We start from the raw sequence: 24,452 nt of genomic DNA, 5'->3' as shown, positions 1-24,452 counted from the left end.
TTTTTCAGCATGTTGTAAAAACGTGCCATGTGATGAAATAATGTAAAAGAGGGAGTGAAAAAACCCTCCAGAAAGGTTTTCTTTGAAAAAAAAAATCATCATGAATTTTGGCGCAAAAAAACACCATAGTATACTATGTCGAAAAAAAATGCCATTTTTCCAACATGTTGTAAAAACGTGCCATATGATGAAATAATGTAAAGGAGGCCGTGAAAAAACACTCCAGAAAGGTTTTCTTTGAAAAAAAAATCATCATGAATTTTGGCGCAAAAAAAACGCCTTACTATACTATGTCGAAAAAAAATGCCATTTTTCAACATGTTGTAAAAATGTGCCATATGATGAAATAATGTAAAGGAGGCCGTGGAAAAACACTCCAGAAAGGTTTTCTTTGAAAAAAAATCATCATGAATTTTGGCGCAAAAAAAACGCCTTACTATACTATGTCGAAAAAAAATGCCGATTTTTCAACATGTTGTAAAAACGTGTCATATGATGAAATAATGTAAAGGAGGCCGTGAAAAACACTCCAGAAAGGTTTTCTTTGAAAAAAAATCATCATGAATTTTGGCGCAAAAAAACGCCATAGTATACTATGTCGAAAAAAAAATGCCATTTTTCAAACATGTTGTAAAAACGTGCCATATGATGAAATAATGTAAAGGAGGCCGTGAAAAACACTCCAGAAAGGTTTTCTTTGAAAAAAAAAAATCATCATGAATTTTGGCGCAAAAAAAACGCCTTACTATACTATGTCGAAAAAAAATGCGATTTTTCAAACATGTTGTAAAAACAGTGCCATATGATGAAATAATGTAAAGGAGGCCGTGAAAAACACTCCAGAAAGGTTTTCTTTGAAAAAAAAATCATCATGAATTTTGGCGCAAAAAAAACGCCTTACTATACTATGTCGAAAAAAAAATGCGATTTTTCAAACATGTTGTAAAAACGTGCCATATGATGAAATAATGTAAAGGAGGCCGTGAAAAACACTCCAGAAAGGTTTTCTTTGAAAAAAAATCATCATGAATTTTGGCGCAAAAAAACGCCATAGTATACTATGTCGAAAAAAAAATGCGATTTTTCAACATGTTGTAGAAACTTGCCATATGATGAAAAAATTTAAAGTAGGGCGTGAAAAACACTCCAGAAACGTTTTCTTTGAAAAAAAATTCATCATGAATTTTGGCACAAAAAACCGCCATAGTATAGCATATCGAAAAATGTCATTTTTCAACATGTAAAAACGTGCCATATGATGAAATAATGTAAAAGAGGCCGTGAAAAACGTTCCAGAAAGGTTTTCTTTGAAAAAAAAATCATCATGAATTTTGGCACAAAAAAAACGCCATAGTATACTATGTCAAAAAAAAATGCAATTTTTGAACATGTTGTAAAAACGTGCCATATGATGAAATAATGTGAAATAGGCCGTGAAAAACACTCCAGAAAGGTTTTCTTTGAAAAAAAAATCACCATGAATTTTGGCGTAAAAAAACGCCATAGTATACTGTCGAAAAATGTCAGTTTTCAACATTTTGGAAAAACGTGTCATATGAGAATAGCATGTCGCCCAGAAAACGTCACGGTATAGCATGTCGTCCAAAAACCATCATAGTATAGCATGTTGTCCAAAAGACATCATAGTATAGCATGTCGTCTAAAAAAACGTCATAGTATCGCATGTCGTCCAAAAAACATCATAGTATAGCATGTTGTCCAAAAAACGTCATAGTATAGCATGTCGTCCAAAAACCATCATAGTATAGCACGTCATTCTAAAAACGTCATAGTATAGCATGTCATTCTAAAAAATGTCATAGTATAGCATGTCATCCAAAAAACATCATAGTATAGTGTGACCGATCTGGTTTTCCTCCTCTGCGTTGTGTCACAGAAAATGAAGTTCAGGGCCGGGTCTGAGTCTGGATCACTTTTAATGTCTGTTTCAACGAAATCAATCACACATGAGCTGGTGTGCTTTCAGCGGCAATTCTCCTCTCTCTCTCTCTCTGGCCATGCAGATTACAGCTCTCATATAAAATATACATGTACAAAAATATAAAAAAAATAACCAATGTCTTACAAAAGAAGCAATTATAAAACATATCGATCAGAATAAATCAAAACAAATAAATGTTAATGCAAATATAATCCTTAGGAAAATACCTTCAAATAAATGTAATATTTTTAAAGCATCCAGAAAACTAATTACAGAACAAAACAAGTAACATAGCTATTCTCGTACCTGTTTCAACGAAATCAATCACACATGAGCTGGTGTGCTTTCAGCGGCAATTCTCCTCTCTCTCTCTGACAAAAAAAACTCATGCACACATTCAGACTGGCAAGAGAGGCTAACTGCTAGCGCTAGCCTAGCAGTTAGCTTTACACCCACCCTTGCAATAAAAACACATATTTCGGCAACAGAACTTCACGAAAATGACTTAAAATTATCTTCACACTAGACAAAATCACGCACAACGCTTAACACTACACTTAAGACACAAATAATAACTTATAAAAACTTCTGTCAGGGGAGCGTGCTCAAACTGTGACTCACCTCTGGCCATGCAGATTTACAGCTCTGGCCAGAGTACATGCTCGGTGCACATTGCCGCGGGGACACGCACACAGGCTCTTAAAGAGACAGGCACGAGAATACATAAACCACAACTAATGGAGGATTTTAGTGAAATACAATGTCATGTATGACAATCTGTTACAATAGCATGTAGCTCTAAAAATGTCATAGTATAGCATGTCGTCCAAAAAACATCATAGTATAGCATGTCGCTTAAAAAACGTCATAGTATAGCATGTCGTCCAAAAAAACATCATAGTATAGCATGTCGCTCTAAAAATGTCATAGTATAGCCTGTCGTCCAAAAAATGTCCTAGTATAGCCTTTGGTCTACAAAACGTTGTTTTGTCCCGGCTGTCTGAAGTAGGTGAGGAGCAACACAAAAACAGTCCAAACGCTGGTTTCCAGAGGGTTAGTTTTTCTCATTGTAGTCTTCAATAAAGTCTTTTTCCTCATGTCAGGATGTGGTGAGACTCTTTCTCAGTCGCTGCAGACGTCCCTCATTGTGCATCTCCAGAGAAGAAACAGAAAAACTGATCACTGCTTCAGCATCAAACGCTCTCCAGCATCTAGAGTGTTTTAGGAATTCATTCATTGTGTTGTGAACTTTGAAGGAGCAGAAACTTTACAGCTGCCAAAGATATGAGCTCCAATTCTGGATGTTTTAGGAAATGAAGTTCATCAACTGAACACTTGATTTTTGCTGATAACGCTCATTAAATTACTGAAGAAATCTGACATAAAAACCTGTCGACTCTCAGGCAGCTTTTGTTAAAGTTTGGCAATAATTCTATCATCATGTTCTGGAACCAGGATTCTGCAGAAGTTCCTTCAAACAGATACTTGTGTGTTTCTCTATTTAAGGCCTCAGGTTTGAACATACAGCAGAGGATTAGAAAGGAGTGATTTTAATGTTTAAATCAGTCCAGTAAATGTTTGGAGTAAAAATGATTAAAATTTTGATTTATATAGATTTGTGTCAAATAATATTGTAGAGTCTCACTTAAATATATCCAAATGAGTTCAGTGTATTTACATTTTATAGAATATTTGATTTCTTAATCTCAATACTGTAGAGTCTGACCCTAAATATTATAATAATGATGTAAATTTAAATAATATTGTAGTGAAGAGTCATAAACATTAATCAGCTAAACTGACATAATAAATATCACTGCACAATCTTAACCTGAACATTCATATTATTGAGGTAAATTTATATAAATCATAATATTCTAGAGTCTTAACTGGAATATTTCTAACATTAATCTTTTTGTATTGTGCTGATAAACAATAACCTGACTTTCAGATAATATTTGTTGTCTGTGATTGTGAGACTAAATTCCTCCACATCCTATAACTTTACCTGCAGCAGCTGTAGGAATAAATAAAACTAAAATATGTTCATTTCCACATTATGCACATTTATTTACTCTTAATATCTCAGACTGAATGGTAGCTGGAAGTAAAAACAAACTCATCTGCTAGACTGAATTTCCCAAAATGGAAACATGGACAGAATTTAACACTCATGTATCCATGGCAACGCTAAAGTTTCTGCTTCTTACCAAAGCCATCAAGTAAAGATTTTAATGTAAAACTTCAGGGATGTCTGCTGACCATAAGTATTCTGATCAATACTTCATGATTAATATCAGGACAGATGTTACAACTCCAGCTGTTGCATTAGACTGCAGTTATTCACAGAGAAATTAAAACATCACATTCCTCATGAAAACTAGATGGGACTTTTATTAAATAAAGTGTTGGTGAATAAACAGTGTAAAAAGTGCAAAGCAGCTCCATTAAATCAGGAGATGTGAGACTTCCACAGCATGGATCACCATCTGCTGCGTTGATTCATAGCTGAATGTCAGAATGAACTGAGATAGAAAAGCTGCTTTGAGCTGCAACATTATGGTCTGACAATCCAACACCATCACAGTTTTCATCTGGTTGTTTTGCTCCAACATGCTGTGAAGTTCAGTTTTTACCTGAATCAATACAGAGATTCTATTTCCAACCAAGACTGAAATAAAAATTAGAATGTTATGAGGTTATTAATGCAACTAAATCCTTTCAGATGGAAGGATTTACTTCTAAGTTCTAATTCAAGTTTCAGTACATTGCATTCACAAAGAAAAACAGCGTTACCTTCATAGCAACATTTAATAAACCTAAAGCTTCTCTGTTGGCACATTGGTGGAGTTTGTTACTGAGCATCTGAACCTTAAATCCAGAGAGACGACCATCTTCAGTCGAGGCCAGTCAGAGAACTTCAAGACCTTCCATCAGCTGGACCAGATGTGGCATCATCTCCCTCTGAACATCTGGATGACAGGAGAAAAGACAGAAATCAAACACATCACAGAAATACAATTTATTCACTTTGATCATTTTATAAAAGTAGCATGAACTTTATTAAAACTTGACAACATCAGTAATGAAAGTAAATGTTTTTATCTCGTGTTGAAGCAAAATTTTTGTCAATTTTAATGACAGTTTATCCTGAGAGGAGTGAGAATGGAGCTTTTCTTTCCTTTTTAGAATATTCCCTCAAAATATTCTGTTTATTATTGGCTTTAGAAGCATTTTTCTTTACTTATTTATTTTTAGATACCTCAGACTGATACACTTTGCTGGTTTGCAGAGAATTTCATGTACAATGACAATAAAGATTTTCTATTATAACATACTACTAAAACAAGAACTGCAAACCTTCTCAACCATCTCTCAGGCTGCAAAATTCCAACTGCGACAAAGAATTATCTGATGTAGTTATTATTATAATCTTTACTGAACCAGCCCTGGAATTAATAAAAATCTGTACATGGATATGATTTTCTCTGATGGGACCACTATGGAAGCTGTAGTAATTATTAACTATCCTTTGAAGGGAAAGATTGGGTCTTCTTCAGGTGGATAAAAAAAATGTTCTCCCTTAAAAAAAAAAAAAAATGCACACATAAAGTAAATCTCTTCTGCACTGCACACATACTACACTTTTGTATAACTCTGGATGTCAGAGTAAAGGCAGACAGACCCACCGATCAGCCACAACATTCTGACCACTGACAGCTGAAGAGAACAACATCCATCATCTTGTTCTAATGCAACGTACTGCTGGGAAACCTTGACATTCATGTGGATGTTTGACATGTACCACCACCTAAACACTGCAGGACAAACAACCCCCTAGTCCCCATGACAACAGCAGTCCTTGATGCCAGCTGTCACCCTCAGCAGGACAAACTAAACTGCTCAGGAGTGGTCCGAGGAACACGACAGAGCTGAGCTGTTCACCTGGGTTCCACACTCCCCACATCCAGATCTGATGGAGCATCTGTGGGATGGTCCAGGATCAGCCTGGTCTCGGTAGGACCCACCCTGCAACCCACAGGATCCACAGAATCCACAGGACATCCCCAGAGGTTCTGATGAACCACTGGGTCAGAGGAGTTTTAGCAGCATAAAGGGACCAACACAGTATTAGTCAGGTGGTCAGAATGTTATACTGTTATATTGTCATGCTGATTATATGATCAGTAAATGTTACCATCAATTATAACGTCCACATTGATCAGGAAAAAAAAACTCAGTTCATTCAGAAACTGTGGGGTTAAACCTAAAAACATAGACCTCAACAGCAGTTTGTTTCAAAGCAGACCAGCCGGTTTTCACTAAAGAAGCTTTCAGAGCAACAATTAAATGACAGTTTTGTTCTCAATAAGTTCACAGAGTCAGCCAAAAATAATGTACACACACATCAGGAAAAGAAAAACTTTTATAGATATTTCATTTGTATAAGTACTTCTACACATATAGATACCTCTTTCTAAGTTTGATCAAATCACGATAACTCTGTGCCTCGTTGTACGATGTTTTCCCAACAGATGGCGCTACCCTCATGAATGGAGCATCAACAAGTGACGTCTACAACACAACAGAAATGTCTGGAAGCCAGTGGCCACCACTTTAAGCACCTCTTGTAATTGTAGAGGCCAAAGATAATTTTTATTAATCTCATGAAGTCTGAATAAATTTGGTATTGAAATATTTATGCAAGTTTTTCTTTTCCTGATGTGTGTAAACATTATTTTGGCTGACTCTGTATAATGGGTTTCTGACAGGTCACCAGTCAACAGCTATTTATAATAATGACAAACATACCTGCATTCTACAGGAGTGATTTTCCTCATATGCAGGTAAAGATGTGTGAGGAGCTTAGAGATGACAGGAGCAGGAGTCATCCTCACTAATTCAGCTTCCACCTAGAAACAGAAAGACCACAAACAAAAACACTGAGAGACTCTCAAACGTTCAACCTCACAGCCTCAAAATACCTGTTTAGTGTAGTGTTTCTAAATTCTGCTGAAAGCATTGACAGACATTCTCTTACAAGGTTGTGTAAAAAGCAGCCTGTCCTCTGGGCTACTGAGAAATCTTCCTGAACAAAGTTTCTACGTGTAAATCAGCTCAACAAAAACTAAAGCCTCAGTCAGAGATAACAGGTATTGCAAATTACAAACAACTTTCTTTGTTAACTCAGACTTTCGGCTTCAACCTCACATAAAAAGGGGAGTTTAACTCGTCAGGTGACTGAAAATGAACGGCTTGTGCAGTTCTAGATTCAAAAGTAGGACGTTTCATCTCATGTTTTACTACAATAATAAATAAATACAATGGCTGGTTGTTAGTTTATTCACTATTAATGTCACTTTATATACTGGATTGAACTTGAGCAGTGGAATTTTTAATGGATTTTTAATGAAATTTTGGAGATTCAGAGAGGTAATGTGCGATGTTAAGTTAAGGACGGTTTAATTCAAACCAGCTGAATGTTAAACTTCAGTGCAGCTGAACGGGTTTCAGTTAACCTTTTAGTAAAATAACTGTTTTAAAAGCTAAAATACACAGCAGAGAAATACAGGTTGAGAAGTTAATTCTAATAATGACAGACAGCTGTGGCAGCAACTAACAGGTGTTCAGCGGTAAGTTAGCCACCTGTGTTGATTAGCCCGCTAGCTAACTTAGCCGCTTAGCTAGCTAACGCGTCCAGACCAACTGCTCAAACACGACAAAACACAACTCTTCACAAGTCGCTGACTTAACGTACAACAAAACAACGCTGCTGGTTAGAAGTATTTATCTTCTTACCGTGTTTTACTCCAAAAACAAGGTCAACAGCAGCCAGAGATGCTATCAGTAGTGCCGTTACGAGGTGTGCCGAGGCTTCGAAGCGTGTGCCGAGTAACGGGGGGGCGTGTCCACGAAGCGCGTATGGAGGCTTGCTTCGTTTAGGGGAGGAGCCAAAAATGATGACGTTCGAAGCCTCGCATGCCGGTCATACCGCGTGACTGGTTCAGGAAGTGGTTCGCAGGTTTGACGTGCGATTCATAATATAAGGTGCAGCGAAACACAATGGATTCCCCGTTCACATTTGTTGGATTTTTACCTGCTGTATCTTTGCATTCAATCGGTTTGAGTTTCTTTTTTTATAGAACCAGCCAGAAAGAGAAGATTCTCCCCTGTCTGGGAACACTTTGACCTGATTTCTCCTAATAAAGTAAGGTGTAAGTGTGGTGTAATATGAATAGAATAACTGTGACAACACCACACACCGCTTGTTCTAATTTCTTCTTTTTCTGGGATTTTAAAAGAAGTGTCTCTTGTGTTCCAAGGAGCTAGAGAAATATTGTCCAAAAAAGAACCCACCTGAATCCCAGCACTGTGGAAAATTTGATATTTTTATTTTAATTTTCATTAATTTTATTCTTATTACAATTAAAAATATCTAAGCACTTTACAGAAAGCCAGAACCTGACATCAATCAAGTAGTCAAGCTACAAATCTCAAATCTCTCCCCAATTTGTTTCCATTTCCCCCTCTGTCCCTGCTATCAGGAAAAGCAGACACTATATTAAGTATATTACTTGTTTATTGGCATTATCATTTAAGCACAATTCAAAGCTTCACATGGCAAAGCTAGTGTGTCATTATAGGCACTCTGCCTGTTTTACTTTTATTTGTCCAGTTGATGGCGCAGTAGAGCAAATGAAGCACCATGAAGCTTCGAACCATGAGTGAACCAATTGGATGGAAAGCCTCAATGCTTCATGAAGCTTCATCTCGCCGTCACTAGCTACCAGACGTGCTGACCATAGATACACATAGACTAGATACGCTAGCACGCTGTCTTCTATATTATCTATGGTCTGACCAATGACTGCTCTCTGGCTCCACCCTCTGAGAATCGTTGTCGTTTGGCTCCACACTTGCTGATGACCACCTTCCGGTCTCAGAAAATGAAAAACGGTCCTTTTTTCGTTTCTGTCTCTTACTGATTTTATTTTTTTTGTTATTCTAAATATAAAATGAAAATCAAAGCATTTTTAAAATTTCGTATATCCCTTTTTGATCATGAAAAGGAAAAACGCCTTGTATTTCAATTTTAATTTTTGTATTTTAAAACGAAAATCAAATAACCACTCGTTTTTTGTTTTTCAATACCCATTTCAGAACGGAAAATCCAATTCCCAAAATATACACGGACCATTCTGCAACTCCCTATCAGTGAGTTAGAACTGAAGAAGCCCCTTGGATGAGAGGTGAAACATCTTCAACAACCTACAAGAGAAGTCCAGCTGATTTCTACTGAAGCTCCTATGATCAGCTCAAAAATGTTTGTTGTATAATATGGCTAAATTTAACGCTTTTTAAAAACCTTCTAACCTTTTCTGTAAGTCATAAATTAGACCACTTTGTTGCTGTGTTCATGTTTTTGTTGAATATATGTCATAAATACTCAATTTAAATCAAAACTACACATTTGCCCCCAGTAAAGATGGAGTTCATCCTACCACGTGATGTTTTTGCTGCCATCTAGTGTCCCGGATGAAACACTGCAGTGCATAAAAAACTAGGCCAAATGCGTAATTTCCTCCCCTTTTCCTGTTTTTTTTTTTTTTTTTTTTTTTTCACAGCAGCGGTACATGTAGTTACTGTAGCTGCCTCAGACTGAATGAAACACTTCAGCAAGTCGGTCTGCGTTTCTTAAGGTAAGAATAAAACAGCTTACTCGCGTTGTGACCACATTTTAGAGTCGATAAACAGACAGCATGCTCCATTCAGTAGCAAAGCTAGCCGCGAGCTTTCGTCAATATATAAACGTCCTTTTAGGGAGCTAGCTTAATAACATCACCCCGTACGATGTTTGGACCTTTAAATAAGCATGTCAGCTAACAAAAGCAGCTTTGTTAATTTAAATACGTTAGTTTTAAACGCAAGTAACGGCTAACATCATCTGATAAACAGCACAAAGCAGCGCCCAAAGACTGACAGGTGTTTATTGTATTGCTAATTTAAATAACAATGCTAACTCTTAGCTAGCTCAGTAGTTTCTGAGCGGTGCTGTCTAATACCAGTTAGTTCAAAGGTTCTCCGGAGCAAAGTCTTGCTCTCGATAACATCCACCAGCCACCTCTCCGTGAACCTGCTCCTCCCAGCGGTATGTACCAGTCTGTTGGACTCCACAATGAAGTGAACCTCCACCGGCAGAGTTTGGGGTTTCACTTTGGAAACTACCACCAAGAAGTAGACGCTAGCGGTTCCCTGGATCGGCCTCCGGGGTGTCGGGGTGCTGAACCGGGCCCGGTAGCGGTGGAAGCTGTGGTGCTCCTCTTCGGTGCAGTAGAGAAAGTCCAGACTGTGCAGCCAGCAAGACTGAATCTCCCACGTTTTAATATATGACTCGATCTGCTCTTTCCCCACTTCCACTGTGAAGTCTTTGCAAGAAGCCCAGTGGATGTTTTTCACCTCGGCTCCGGGAGGCTGCTCGTTTCTGTGGCGGTGCATCTCCAGAACAGTTTTTACAAGCTGAGCAGACTCTGCTGTGCGGTTCGGATCATGTGAATATCGATCCATCTTTCTCTCCTAACGCTGTTTAGGATTCAGGAACTGCAGGATGTAGCTCGTTATTTGGTTAAAGCTGTTGTCAGCACCTGTTTTGTTTGTTGGGGCAGTTTCTATGGTTACCATGGGGGAGGATGTCAGACGGAGCCCTCTGTTGGTCCAACTTATACCTGCAGTGTTAACTAATTACACATAAAACATGACATTAAATGTGTCTTTAAGGGCTGCACAGTATTATAAACAAAACTAACACTGCAATTTTTTGTTTGTCTGCAGTATATGTTGCAGAAAAACTATACTGTTCCACCTGATCAGTAAAAGTTTGCCTCTTCATGTAAGAACTGATGAGACTTTAGAAATTTTAAATCACTCTTTAGCATTCCATCCAAATAGAGCTTTGCCCCGACTTCATCTTTTATTGTTTTCTTTATTTTATTGTGTTTTTGTTCAGATTTGTCAATTTAATCATTGTGTTTATGCCTTTTGGGTTGCTATTTATAATTGGACAGCACTTTGGTTGAGTAGCTGCTTTGTAAATATAATTAATTTGACTTGAATAACTCTATTTTGTGACTTACTGATCAGATAAGACTCAAAACTGATGAACCTAAGACCAGCAGAGTTAATGAAATTCTCAAAACTAACGTAATAGCTAACTGGCCCTAAACCATGAGCAGAAATTGGTACAATATCCCTTTACTGTCAGAGATGCAAAGCAGAGACAGATCCTCACTAAATACTGACTCAGACAACACAAGTCATTGCTGCCTATAGAAAAAAATGGAGAGCTACAAGACTGTTGCGGCAAAGACCAAGATGGGCTTCCTCCTAAAATTTGGCAAATAGAAATATATAAGGTAGGAATAATTTAAAAAGTCTGACTCACTAATACCAAACTTGACAGAACTACATGGCAACAAAAATGCAGTAGATTTTATTAGGAGCGGGACACACAGCTTATTTATCTTTAGAATATATCAATGCATGTCACAAGTTGGAGGACATGTTGGAATTGCACCATACTTGATGCTTTGTCAGTATTGTTAAAATTATATTAATAACAATGAAGCTCATTGACTTGGAAGATTATTTGTTCAAGAATGATTAGGGAGATTACGTAGGGGAGTGCATCTGAATGGAAAATCAAAAATTATATTGAAAAGCCTATTTGGAACCTCTCTCATATGGTTTAACCCTGGCAAAGATATCAGAATATTTTTTTTGGCTTTGGTTAGCATTTGAATTGGGTTTTGCACTCATCATACAGACCTTTGTGGCGCTGATTTAAATCATCAAACACCACAGAAGTTGTGTTGCCTCATGTTGTGACAACAGTTGTGAGATGATGCTGATGTAGTGCCTGTTTTTGGTTAACCTCATCCTTTCTGTAGCCGATATACTCCTATGCAGCTGATATGTGTTTTATTTTTATAACCAAATCAGTGTTCTCCCCTGTTCCTCCTTCATTTTACTGTTCTCATGCGGACGCTGCATGTCAACAAACTCTGTCTTCTAAATACAGTTAAAAAAAAAATCACCCCAATTTATCCAAAAATCCTTAAACTTGAGTAAATGATGTTCTTCAAACAGATTTGTCTTGCGGATTAGTTTTGGAAACTGAAAGCTGTGTGATTTTAAACTTTTGTACTTACATGCACATTGCAATGTTGATGCTAAAACTATATATTGTGCAGCCCTATTGACTTGTTTTATATTGTTTATGCTGATTGCCTTTGGACTTAATTGCTTTTTTTGTTTGTGTTTTCAGGAAAGAGTGGAACAGGGTGCAACATTTCCACACCGAATTTCCCTCCAAAATGGAGCTAAAACCACTATAGCTCATGGCAGAAAACCTGCCAGAATGCTGCATTATTTTACACAAACACTAAAGCCTCAGCCCTGTGCTTAATACAGTCAGTTTTCCACTGCTGTTTACAGTGAACCAGCAGCTGATGTCGCGGCTTCGATCCACGCTCGACAGTGTTACCAAGGCAGTTGGCAGCACTGACCTCATCTCCAAATTCTCCCGTCTCAAGCCTGGCAATGCTGCAGTTGACAGCACCCATGCAGAAAAAGTTCTGGTCAAAGCCGAGACCGTGACCTCTAACAACACAGCTGCTGCCTCACCGCCTGAAACCACGATGAAAGAAGAAGAAGAAGAGGGTGAGAAAAGCACAGCAAAGGACGAGTCAGAAAAGCAATGGCAACAAGCTACAGAGCAGCCTTTTATTGCTACAAAGAAGTCCGCATCCGGTTCTGCTGCGTCAAGCTCTTCCTCTGCTGTGGCAAAACAAACCATGCAGCTGTTCCACCCAACAGCTCTGTCCACCAACATGGATGAGACCTACAAAAATCTGGCCAACCACATCAATAGTTACTTCGGCACCAGCGCACAAGGAGAAGATGGAAAGAGCAAGCATCGCTCAGAAGATCATCATCCTGCTTCTGAACATGTTCCTCATCTTACTGCTCAGAGAACAGGGGACCACATTCCTGTTTTGTCTCCAGTGTCTGAGGCAAAAAGTATTGAAGCACCTACTACCTCTACGTCAGAAAAGCTCAGTCCGCCTGCAGAGGTCCCCTCCTCTGAAACCCCTGCTGCTGAAAGTGCAGCTCAATCCACCGCTGGACCGACTACCTCCCCCAAAAAAGGCTTCACCCACTATCTGTCCTACCCTCGACCCAGCGTTCAGGCGTTTGTTGGCAGCTACATCGCGCCTCTGGTCCCCAAATTTAGAGGTGATTCCAAAAGAAATGCAGCTGAAAAAGACAAAACTACTGCGGTGGCTGTGGATGAAGCTTCTGTGGACAAGGTGGGGGAGAAGACAGAAAGTGAAGAGGAGAATGCAGAAAAAGCAAAGCAACAGCTGTTACTTCAGAGGGAAAAGGTAGGATGTTATAGAAGGCTGTAATGACTATTGAATGCTCAGGAGCTTAGTCAAATGTGATGTGAATAATATGTGTAGAGACAGAATATGATTGTAGAACAGAAAAGAGGATGAAAAATCAAGAGATCAGATTCTGTATTGTCTAAGTATTCTAAATAGTTTGTGCTTTCCAAAAAAACTTGAAAATTCTTTGTGTAACTGAGACATAGGCTAAAGAAGGAAGACACAAAGCATGATTTTTTGGAGAAACTTACACTTGGACTGTTATTAAATGTATCATAATATTAAAGAACTGGCCTTACCATAGGCAACATGTTATCTAATTGTTCACATTTACATTATCTTGTAATTTTTTTTGCACATGCTGTGTATTTGTCATGCAGATAATAGCCAGGGTGAGCGTAGACAACAGGACCAGAGCCCTGGTGAAAGGCCTGCAGAGGGTCACTGATGTCAAACTCCTCACAACTCGAGTTGAGGAGCTCAGCTTTCACCTCCTCGAGTTCCCAGAGACACGAGGTGTGGCCATCAAGGTTAGTGGGATTCTTTTTTTTCTGAATATATCAGAATATGCCCTCAAATGTTCTTGCATGTGGGGCTTTTACTAATCACCACCTTTATTGCTTTATTGTGACCTTTAGGAGAGTGTGCTGCCCTGCCTGCTTCGATTGCGCCAGGCCAGAGACCTTCCTCTTCAGGCTGCAGTGAGAGAAGCGTTGGCTGTGGTCGGCTACAACGAACCAGTCAAAGGCAGAGGAATAAGAGTCCTGGCCATAGATGGAGGAGGAACAAGGTGCGGTTTTTGATTGTCTGTGGCATATCTATATCAAAACACAACTCCACTGCTTGTTTTACACTTGTTTTTTATTTATTTGACAAGCAGAATTTGGACAGTGATTTCTGTTTTACCTAAAGACATAGCAGCTGCTAATAACTAATCGTTAAAGGGGAGGTTTGGTTTCGTTGAAGCTGGACTGTATACGATACTCAACCACAGCCAGTGGAGTATTTACAGTAGATAGCAGTTGACATGCTCTCAATTTGGAAAAGTTGAGAGATTGATCTGCCACAGAAGCTGCAGTGGACTGAAACAGCAGCAAAGCATATTTTTGCCAACTAAAAATATCTGTATCAGTTTAAGTTCATGCTATATTTGGAAATTTTTCTCATATTTATGTTGTAGTCAAACAAAGAAGCTGTTCCATTGCTCTCTTCAAAGCCACCAGACTCCCTTGACAAAAACAGTAATTTTCCCTCACAGAACACAGGAGTTGTTTGTCTGCTGCTGCCTTGACTGATTAGTTTGTTTATGCAATTGTGTGACTGGTGTTTAAACACATTAGTTCAGACTGGATTAACATGTTAAAACTCCAAAGTCACACAGCAGTAAAGCAGCAACTCCAACCACCATGTACTGTAGATAATAACTAACTGTAGATAAGTTCATTATTCAACCTCCCTTCAAAAGGCATGAACTATTCCTTTAAAGTGGTTTAATTGCACCACAGAAAAATACAAACTAACTTCTACTGCAGAGCAAATAGATAAAGGCATCTCTACATATTTAGTGGTTTAACAAGCTGCATTTTTTGTCAGTGTAGTTGTGTAATTTTTTTGCCTTTGCAACAGGGGACTCCTGGCCCTGCAGACTCTCCATAAACTGCAGGACTTAACTGGAAAACGAGTCCACCAGCTGTTCGACTACATCTGTGGAGTCAGCACAGGTAAACTGTTGTCACATTTAACTGTTAGTAATGCTTGTTCCTCTTTGATCCCATAGATTTAATGGCACCTGTCCTTTGCTCACTTGGATTTCATTTTTTGCCTTAGGGGCCATCCTGGCGTTCATGCTGGGGATTTTTCAGATCCCACTGGAGGAGTGCGAGGAGATGTACAGGAAGCTCGGCTCGGATGTGTTCAAACAGAACGTCATCGTTGGAACTGTGAAGATGGGCTGGAGCCATGCTTTCTATGACAGCGAAATCTGGGAAAACATCCTCAAGTTAGACTCTTTTACCACTTCTTTTTAACAGCCACCTCTCTTCCATCCTTGATTTCAAAGATACTCATGCAGTCTAATTTATTTTTAATCTGTTTTTTTTGCTTTGTTTAGAGAACGGATGGGTGAGGGACGCATGATTGAGAGTGCCAGGGACCCATACTGCCCTAAAGTAAGTCATGTGTCCTGTTTTATACACAATCACAAACTTCAGATGCACTTCTTGTTTCTTTTATGCTTGTCCTTTGCTGTTTCCATAGCAAAACACTGAGAAAGACCATCAGTTTCATGAATTGCTCTAAAATACAACTTGTCACATGTTTTGTGTTTGTCCACTAGGTGTCAGCAGTGAGCACCATTGTGAACAGAGGTTTGCCACTGAAGGCCTATGTGTTCAGGAACTACAGACTCATGCCAGGAGTGAGATCCCACTACCTTGGAGACTGCAAACACAAGATGTGGCAGGCTATCAGGGCCTCGTCTGCCGCCCCGGGCTACTTCCAGGAATTTGTTCTGGGAAAAGACCTCCATCAGGTACAACACGGGACTGAGACAATATCGTCAATGGGAGAGGGTCAGCTCAGTTTAGGGTTTTTTTTTGTGTTAAGAAAGAAAAAGAAAAAAGAACTCGTAATTCACAGTGAATACTAATACTATAAACACACTGTAAGCAAGTTTCATGAATACCAAAGAAGATATAAGACAAGGAAATGATGAATTTTCATCAGTGTCTTACACATTAGAATTTGGTTTCTTGTTTTAAAAAAAAAGTTTTCCCTGGTAAGCCAGTGTTACCCGTAAAAAAAATGATTTTCATAGACACATTTTTCACACTGATGAATTATGCTAGATTGTTGCTTCGTGCCATTTTATCTAACATCAGATCATTTCCTTCAAACGTGTGTTCTCATTAGTGTAACAGCATTAACAGCGATGCAGATTGGTTTAGTGGTCCAAGAGGTCACATGTCGGAGAGGGTTTAGCTACGTGTGAGCGGGTAATTTTCATGGAATCGTAGCAAGCAATACCCTGCTGCTTATATGCCACATTTCCTAGACGAGACCAGTGCCAAGGACAGAGCTGCAGTGTGTGTGTGTGTGTGTGTGTGTGTGTGTGTGTGTGTGTGTGTGTGTGTGTGTGTGTGTGTGTGTGTGTGTGTGTGTGTGTGTGTGTGTGTGTGTGTGTGTGTAGATTTGTTTCACTCCTCCAAACTCACAACCTTGAAACAGTCCCCCAATTGGCTCATCATCTCTTCTGGCTGTCAAGTGAGTGAGGGATAGAGAGAAAATGAATAGAGTGAGATGGAGGTACAGAGAGTGAGTCTGTGCCCCTAAACATCAAAGCCTCTGTCCTCTTCTGACTTGGCATCCCTTCCTGGAGGGAAATGGAAAGAGTTTCTGATTTCCCATGAAAGGGGAATATCCAACGGGAGGCCTGTCCATCAGAGCATCACCGGATGTTTGCGGTTGGTCCAAAATTACTAAAATTACATGAAAGTGTCTCAATTAAAATTTAATAGTAGTAGCAGTACCTTAAATGTCATTATACTGAGGTCAGACGACAATATAACAAAAACTGAGGCATAATGTCAGTACTTTTTCAGTGTTGAATCCAGTTGTTAATATTCTGAATGCAGTGATAACACCCTAAGATCTCATTGGAATGTCTGTGAAGAAGACAATGCCGCTCAGTAAATGTTTGAATCTCTGTTCCTGTTGGATCTTTTAGTCTGATACTTGCCTGCACAGCACTGTGAGCAAATGCAGTCTCAGTTCTCTGCATAATGAGTTTCGCATCATTCATTGCCAGACTGATTAATGATGTGGTGTATGAGGTAGTGCATGCTAGCGCTTTTCTCTGTTGTGTCACAGGAATAGGAGGAGAGGAAAAATGATTAGGTTCAAGAATTATTTATTGAGATGAGCCGCTACCTTAAAACCATATACGGGTCAAGAGAGCAACCGTTGATCATCTTGTAAAAATTCATGTTATGCTGAGCAAGTTTGTGTTCTGGCATTTGTGTTTATGCTACTTTGGCATGTACCACCCACTTAAACATTGTTCCAGACCAAACACACCCACCCTCCCATGGCAACGACAGTCCCTGATAGGTAACAGCCTCCCCCATCAGGACAATGTGCCCCGACATACCATAAAAAACTGCTCATGAATGGCTTAAGGTGTTGTCTTGGTCTCCAAACTTCCCCTATTCCAATATGATTGAGCATCTGTGGAAAGTGTCCTTGCAAAACTGATCCACAGAGACCCATCCTGCAACCCAAAGGGACCAATACCACATTTTTAGACATCACAAAACACCCCCAGAGGTTCAGATGAAGCTGCTTTGGTGGCATGAAGATGATCTACATAATATTAAGCAGGTGATTTTAATATTGTGGCTGTTTGATGTAAGTAGGAGGGCAGTGGATATTATAAAAAAAAACCTTTTCAGTGTTTTGTAATTATGGATTTAAAACAATCTAAAGAGCATTAATGTAATATGCTTTGTGTTGCTATGGTCTTTTAAATCACTTGTGTGTGCCTTTTGGGAGCTGTCCAAACAGAGCTGTATAAATGTGTTATCTTATGAAGTTTGATTATTAGGCCAGATATCTTTAGATGGTCTTTATGGGTAGCAATTATGCTCAAGGCTTAGCTTAATTTTGATAACCTACTTAAGCAAAATTAGCCTTGTCCCTCCTCTCCCCTGCCATTTTCTAATGCAACAGCCCTGGTAGGCAGCCTTGTGCTATGTTTTAGTCAATAACTGATCTTAATCTCCATTTCCACTCTGCATATTTACTGACTGACCTAATCCTTTTAAGAAGTTAGCATCAAAACAAATAGCCTAACAGTTCTGTGTCTGAAAAGCTTTTTTTCTGACACTAATTTATAACAGAAGCTAATGTAAGTGCAGCTCCAAATCCAGAAAAGTTGTGTATACTGTCCGTGTGTCTTATATCTTATGTCCATTTGCTTGTATGATATGCTTTGGTGTGTTTTGTATTTACATTTATATTTGTACTCACACCTCTGCAGAAAGTTTCCCATGGACTGAGGTGACAGCAGGGATGGAAAAATTGAAGACTGAATAAGTTGTGTGTATGTGTGTTGTTCTCCACATTCCTCTTGCAGCTGTATAGTGTTTTATCAACAGTTTGAGCTACCGTTGCCACCCACTGGTCTCACTCCTACTCTAGCTTTCAGCACTAGCAGTGGTATTTCTCAGGAGAATTGTGCCATTGCAGGGGATCAGAAAAAGCATATATACCCACACATAAACACTGCAGAGAGAGCTGCATTCACAGACTCAGTAAAGAGGCAAATTTTAGAGATTTCTCCTTGAATCGTAGGTATTTATTGTAAAAATCCAGTGTTATATCCATTGATTTTCCTGCAACTAGGTGCTTTAGTATAACTGCATTTTTCTTACGCTCTGTGATTTAAGGCACACTGAGTGTCATTCAGCTAGACGAGGCCATGGGGTGAGAGGTTGAGCTTCACAGCAGAAAATCAGTGTGATCTGATGTCTCGAGAATGCTAATTCTGTTCCGCTGCATTAATTGCTTACGTCTTTGGCTGAACGACTTTATAACCAGGTTAAGAGTGGTATGTCGCATGTTGTGTTGTTTTGTAATGATCTTCAGGCAGCTAAAGGAACTGACTGGCCCGTCACATGTGCAACATAATACTAAGCATTTTTAGTTTAGTCGAAGTATAAATATTTATTTTATCAAAACCGTTGTATTGAATTCATTTCTCATGTTTTTATGGGATCCCTGAGCTCTGACACTTCTGCCGTAGTAGAGAAATAACCTTTCACCTTCCTCTGCTGGGCAAGATGTTTTACCGCACTCTCCATGTCTATTAATCCCAGCCAGAAGCATTTCAGTCCTTGGAAAAGGTCCAGCACTGGGCTTTGGTGATGACTGAGAAAGAGTCCTGAATCGATCCAGGCATCCATTGAGACTGATTGTCCTCTTTCTCTCATTGTTGGGAACTCTTTCATCAATCTGATAACATTATTTAGTGAAAAAGGACAACACATACGTTAAGTAAAAGCAAAACAAATAATTAGTGATAAGCCACTGAATTAAGTCAACATTAGAATACTAAATTGTTGAGGAATCAAGCTGAATTTAGTGTAATGCTGCTGTCAGACTGATTATATAAGTTATTTCTGACTCCTTTTAGTTTCAGGGAGCTGCTGAAAACACAGCCTTTTCCCTACTTGTTTACTTGTGAATAAACAGGGCTATTTGCCAACGTAGCACATCTCTGGCCCAAAGCTCTGTGGCTCTGGGACAACTCGTCCCCTTATCCTCATTTGTCCCCAACAGACTGTCACAACAAATATATTACAACTACAGATTCCGTCCACGGATGCAAGGTTGTACATTAATTTCATTTTGTTGTGAATATATTTACCTTAAGCATGTTATTCCTTGTATAGGATGGAGGACTTCTCATCAACAACCCCACAGCTTTAGCCATTCACGAGTGCAAGTGTCTGTGGCCAAACACACCTCTGCAGTGTGTTTTGTCTCTGGGCACCGGACGCTACGAGACAGCGGGCAAAAACAGCACAGCCTACACCAGCTTAAAAACCAAACTCACCCACGTCATCAGCAGCGCCACAGATACCGAGGGTAAGATCGCACAAGATGTAGTTTGTAAGCATCCCACACGCACAGTTATTTATAAAATATAGGTTAGATTGGTGCAGTCACAGGCAAAACTTGCTGTTCAGGAGATGAAAAGGCAAAGTGTGAAACTGCCAGACTTCTTACAACAACAACAACTCCGTGTTTGTTTCAGAGGTGCACACCATGCTGGACGCCCTCCTGCCCCCGGACACCTACTTCCGCTTCAACCCCTACATGAGCGAGGACATCCCGCTGAACGAGCACCGCGGAGAGAGGTTGAACTTCATGAAGGGCGAGGGCGAGCGCTATCTGGAGCGCAACGACGCCAAGCTGAAGAAGGCGGCCAACGTGCTGGGTCAGGAGAAGAGCACCATCCAGAGACTGAACGAGTGGGCCAAACTCAAGCGTGACATGTACGAGGGGCTCCCCTTTGTCTCCAAGCTGTAGTTGTAAGAAACACACAAGAGAAACAAAAGAGTTTTTAAGGTAAGAAGACACACAGTGTAAAAAGACTCAAAAGACTAAATAATGGAGGTAAAAACAAAAAAAAAGCTCCAAACTGGGCACATTTTGAAGCATCTCACACGGAGAGAAGTGTAATGCTGTTTACATGGTTTGATCATCATCTACCTAACACAAAAAAATGATTATTGAACATATATTATAAATATTGGTGTAAAATAACACATACGGTGCAGTTTTTGTTGGATAGAATGTATCTATAATGGAAAAGGAATTTAACAGATTTCTACACTATGATAAAATCCTTCACCTGGCTGATGAGAGAATGAAAAAGCATACATTTTAAAGTGACAAAGTGTTGGTTGATTGGAGTTGGAAGGCACAAAGACAGGAATGTGAGGCTGTATAAAGAATGAGAAATGATGCCAACATGATAGTTCAACTGTGGTTCTTATATTTACAAAAACAACTGTTTTCAGTAACTTGAATACATTAAGATGTAATTAATACATGATTGCACAGTGATAGGAAAAATGTTACTGCATATTTGTAACACGGTACAGAAGAAAAAGACCTCATGCACTTTGTAAAATAGAATTCTTAGCCTCTCTGGTGGGGAAAAAAATGTAAATAATATTTAAAGTAATTTTAATTATTTTGACTGCTCTTGCTAGAATTTAAGAGTATTACTCAAGAAAATACTGAAGATTCACAAACAGCCTCTTTGAAGTCTATTCTGATACTTAAATAAAGTATTAGAATGTGATTACTGTAATCCTCAGAGTACAGAGCATGTCTGTTCTGCTTAGAGTAATGACTTGTGGCCCATTAGTTAATTTAAAACTTTTAAACTCAGTCAAGCCTGAATTCCTTGATTCTGCCAGTTGTTGTTGTACACTTTCTAAATTCAACACACTTTTTACATAATGAGATCCCAATTGCCTTGATTCCTCCCTTCTTCATTGCTAGTGAAATGAAAAAAAATCATCTAAAATGTCAGAAAATAATAAAACTTGGTTGTTAAAAACATTTTTTTTTTACCTTTTTTCCTTTTTAAAGCTTGAAGTTTTATGAGATTTGTGAGAATATATAACAGAAATGTATGTCACATTGTTTTTAGTCATGTTTATTTGCATTTATTTTTATCTAATTAACAGAAGCACAAACGCAAATCACAAAGCGGCACACAATAGAGATGTCACTAAAGAATGCCAAGTGTCCTCCTATGATGAATTACCTTTTATCCAATTCGCACACTGATTTTCTGCTTCGTTGTTTTGATCCTACTGAAATTCCAGGGCATCATTCCTTTCAGTCACACTGTTGTTTCCCCAATCAGTGTGAACAATATGAAACAAAGAGCTGTACCTACGACCCTCCACGGCAGCGGCACATGTCAAAGAATAACATCAAATATTTCGCTTGACTGATGTCTCACTCCTGCTTTCAAATTGTCAGAATTGTATGACTTACAGGTTGATGGGACGTTTTTTTTTTTTTCAGTCCCAGCTTGAGCTTCACCGCGGCTTCATCCAGACGTCAAGGCCTGATTTATGATCGCGTCGCCTACGCTTGGCCTTGCTGTTGAAGGCTCTTTTCATTGGGTAAACACTGATACTGGGATGACAGATCCTACAGGAGTGTTGACATTGAAAGCTTGGCAGTCAGCCTGAAAATGAGTTTCTGATTCAGGCAAGTGCACTGTTACTAAAGACCATAGTTGAGGCTGTTGGGTTGGATTAAAATATATATTGCAGGTTAGACATGTGGGATTTCGGAATTCTTCATTAAAATATAGTAATAAGTCCTGCACCTGTGGGGAAACAGTACAACCATGGCTAAAAATAGAAAGAAGTCAGAAATGTCTTTTGTGCTGTAAGTGAAGTGAAAATGCCATAAATCATCAAGAAGGAGAAAAATCTGAAGTACAATTTTTCTTCTGTTTTATAGGTGTTAGAATAATGGGAACAAATGGTGACTCTAAAAATATAAGTAGTAATTTATCTCTAATATATGATTTATTTCCATACTTGTCTAGCTCCTCTTTACACAAGCGGCAGCTCATCCCAGTTCAGCCAAAAACTCCTTGAATTTTTTCAACAGCTGTTAGTCATAGCTTTTCAGTTTCGCAGAATTTTTAACCTTTAATACAATCTGGTTAGTGCAAACATTTCATTTTTGTAGAATTTTTAAGTGAGGCATGGAATATAGGTGTAATAAAGTGTTTTTCATGATATTTAATATTCTAAGATTACATTTTAGTTATATTTTTGACAGAAGAGTGCATCACAGATAAGTTGAGTAAAAGGACTGTTAGAAAATTTGAAGTCCCGCAGTTTTTATTCTTATTTTTACAGTTTCTCCTTTTCAAACATAGTACAATTTTGATGTATTTAAAAAAAAACTGAGTAGGTATCACATAGAAAACGCACAAAAAAAACACAATTTCAACTTGTTGAAACGTTCTATTCCTTAAAGGTTCAATTTACCCAAATTACAAAGCGTACACATTTACATACATTTCTGCCAAAAATTGAGCATAACAGTGGATTGAAGTTGATATTTTTCTAGAAGTGGAAACCACTTCAGAGTAAATGAGATGTCTTTGTCTTTCCAGTGAACTGACTCTTGTAGCTCCCTCTCATCTCTGTGTATTCAAGTTACATATCTGGAAGTTTCTCCATGAAAATAATCCCTTCCTGCCTTAAAATGGCTTAGATGTAACCGTTATTTTCTCAGAATGTGCAAATGAATGACTCAGCTTTGTTAAATTTGCTTGAGCACCAACAAAACTCCCTAATTTTATGCAGAAACTATTGCAATCTGTTCCTCAAGCTCCCTGGCAAAGAGTGTTGATCAGGTCAAGCTACTTTTTCATCATAATAGCCTGGTTTTAAAATTACTTTTTAAAAAATTGCTTAAAAAAAAGGCCCTTTTGAATTTGTGTTTTATTGCCTGACTTGACTTTTGCAAAGCTCAATTTACAGGTTAGATCTTAGCTGTACCACATATCTGAAGATCTAAAAGCTTGGAATCCAGAGGCCTAATTTTCTTCCACCAAACACCGCGCAGAATATTATTTATGCCTTCTGTCGGGCTGTGTGGAGACTCGGTGTCTTTGACAAGCGCAGTCGAGACAGACAAATGAGGTGAACATGAGATTAACACTCTCTGGCGATGTTCATCCTGTTGGCAATTTTCCTGAGCATGAAAGGCCAAAATGCCAAGGTAGAGAGAGGTCTGCCAGCCAGTGTTTACATGACCAGGAATACATATATATCTAGTTCATACCACTGCACTATTAGGTGCTTGTCGTGGCAGGAGCTGTCCATCTCTCCTCCTCCTCTTCCTCAAGCAGAATTGGATTGTGTGGTCTTATGGTGTTCCCTAGCAACTGTTATAGCTCCCTTCTCATTTACAATCTTCTCAATGTATGTGCGCCCACGTTTGCCTAAAATTGTCCCTGATCTGGCAGAAATGTGTTACACAATCAACCTGTTTTTATTTGGCCGCTTTAAAAAGATTTTTGTCCGTTGACGTTGCAATGCACAGAAAAGTGATCACATTTAACGCTGCTCACAAGCCAGAGCCACGGTCTTTTTTTCCCTTCTTGTTTAGTTGGCTCGTATGTTTATCAGCCTAACGTCTGCCAGGATGTGCCATCCTCTTATGCAAACAGCAGCGCGGCATGTGAGACGATGTTATTGCAAGTTGTCTCACCTTGTTTTATCGTGGCTTTGCTTTGTTTTTAAATGCACAGCAGTATTCCAGTCTCACTCAGTAAGTTGTACAATTGTGAACTAAAGTTTACCTACACTTGTAAAGACCATGTCTTGAGTTTCCAATGACTATAGCTTCACATAACTCAGAATTTTCTGTGATGAAATGATTGAAATGCGTATCTTTGTCACAAAAGCTGTCATTCATTTTGGTTCAAAATCTGCTGGGTCTGTAATATACAT

General features: G+C 38.8%; 1 protein-coding gene and 1 long non-coding RNA gene across 3 annotated transcripts; one reads left to right on the top strand and one right to left on the bottom strand.

Moving 5' to 3' along the window:
• Positions 1-1,918: 1,918 nt before the first annotated feature.
• On the bottom strand, positions 1,919-9,949 carry LOC129347903 (uncharacterized). Its single transcript, XR_008600242.1, has 3 exons — positions 7,742-9,949; positions 6,755-6,855; positions 1,919-4,914 (listed from the first exon to the last, which is right to left on the bottom strand). It is a non-coding gene; the product is annotated as an uncharacterized LOC129347903 (long non-coding RNA).
• pnpla8 (patatin-like phospholipase domain containing 8) lies at positions 9,515-22,726 on the top strand. 2 transcript variants are annotated; one of them, XM_023288313.3, is made up of 11 exons: positions 9,515-9,642; positions 12,264-13,383; positions 13,767-13,916; positions 14,025-14,176; positions 15,013-15,107; positions 15,214-15,385; positions 15,497-15,554; positions 15,722-15,916; positions 19,836-20,031; positions 20,201-20,514; positions 21,994-22,726. In XM_023288313.3, exons 2-10 carry the CDS (start codon positions 12,448-12,450, stop codon positions 20,473-20,475), a joined length of 2,229 nt encoding a protein of 742 aa, XP_023144081.2. In that variant the 5' UTR covers positions 9,515-9,642; positions 12,264-12,447; the 3' UTR covers positions 20,476-20,514; positions 21,994-22,726. The 2 variants fall into 2 exon arrangements, with proteins under 2 accessions (XP_023144081.2, XP_023144080.2); XM_023288312.2 differs by lacking the exon at positions 21,994-22,726 and having other exon boundaries at positions 20,201-21,519.
• The last annotated feature ends 1,726 nt before the right edge of the window (positions 22,727-24,452 follow it).

This window comes from Amphiprion ocellaris, chromosome 21, assembly GCF_022539595.1.
Source record: "Amphiprion ocellaris isolate individual 3 ecotype Okinawa chromosome 21, ASM2253959v1, whole genome shotgun sequence".
In the NCBI taxonomy this organism is placed as follows: Eukaryota; Metazoa; Chordata; class Actinopteri; family Pomacentridae; genus Amphiprion; species Amphiprion ocellaris.
This window is presented reverse-complemented; position numbering and strand designations above follow the sequence as displayed.

Coding starts and splice junctions, on each gene's coding strand:
- pnpla8 (XM_023288313.3), top strand. CDS start 12,448: ATGTCGCGGCTTCGATCCACGCTCGACAGTGTTACCAAGGCAGTTGGC. Junction 15,386..15,496: donor ATCTGGGAAAACATCCTCAA/GTTAGACTCTTT, acceptor TGCTTTGTTTAG/AGAACGGATGGGTGAGGGAC. Junction 15,555..15,721: donor GGGACCCATACTGCCCTAAA/GTAAGTCATGTG, acceptor TTTGTCCACTAG/GTGTCAGCAGTGAGCACCAT.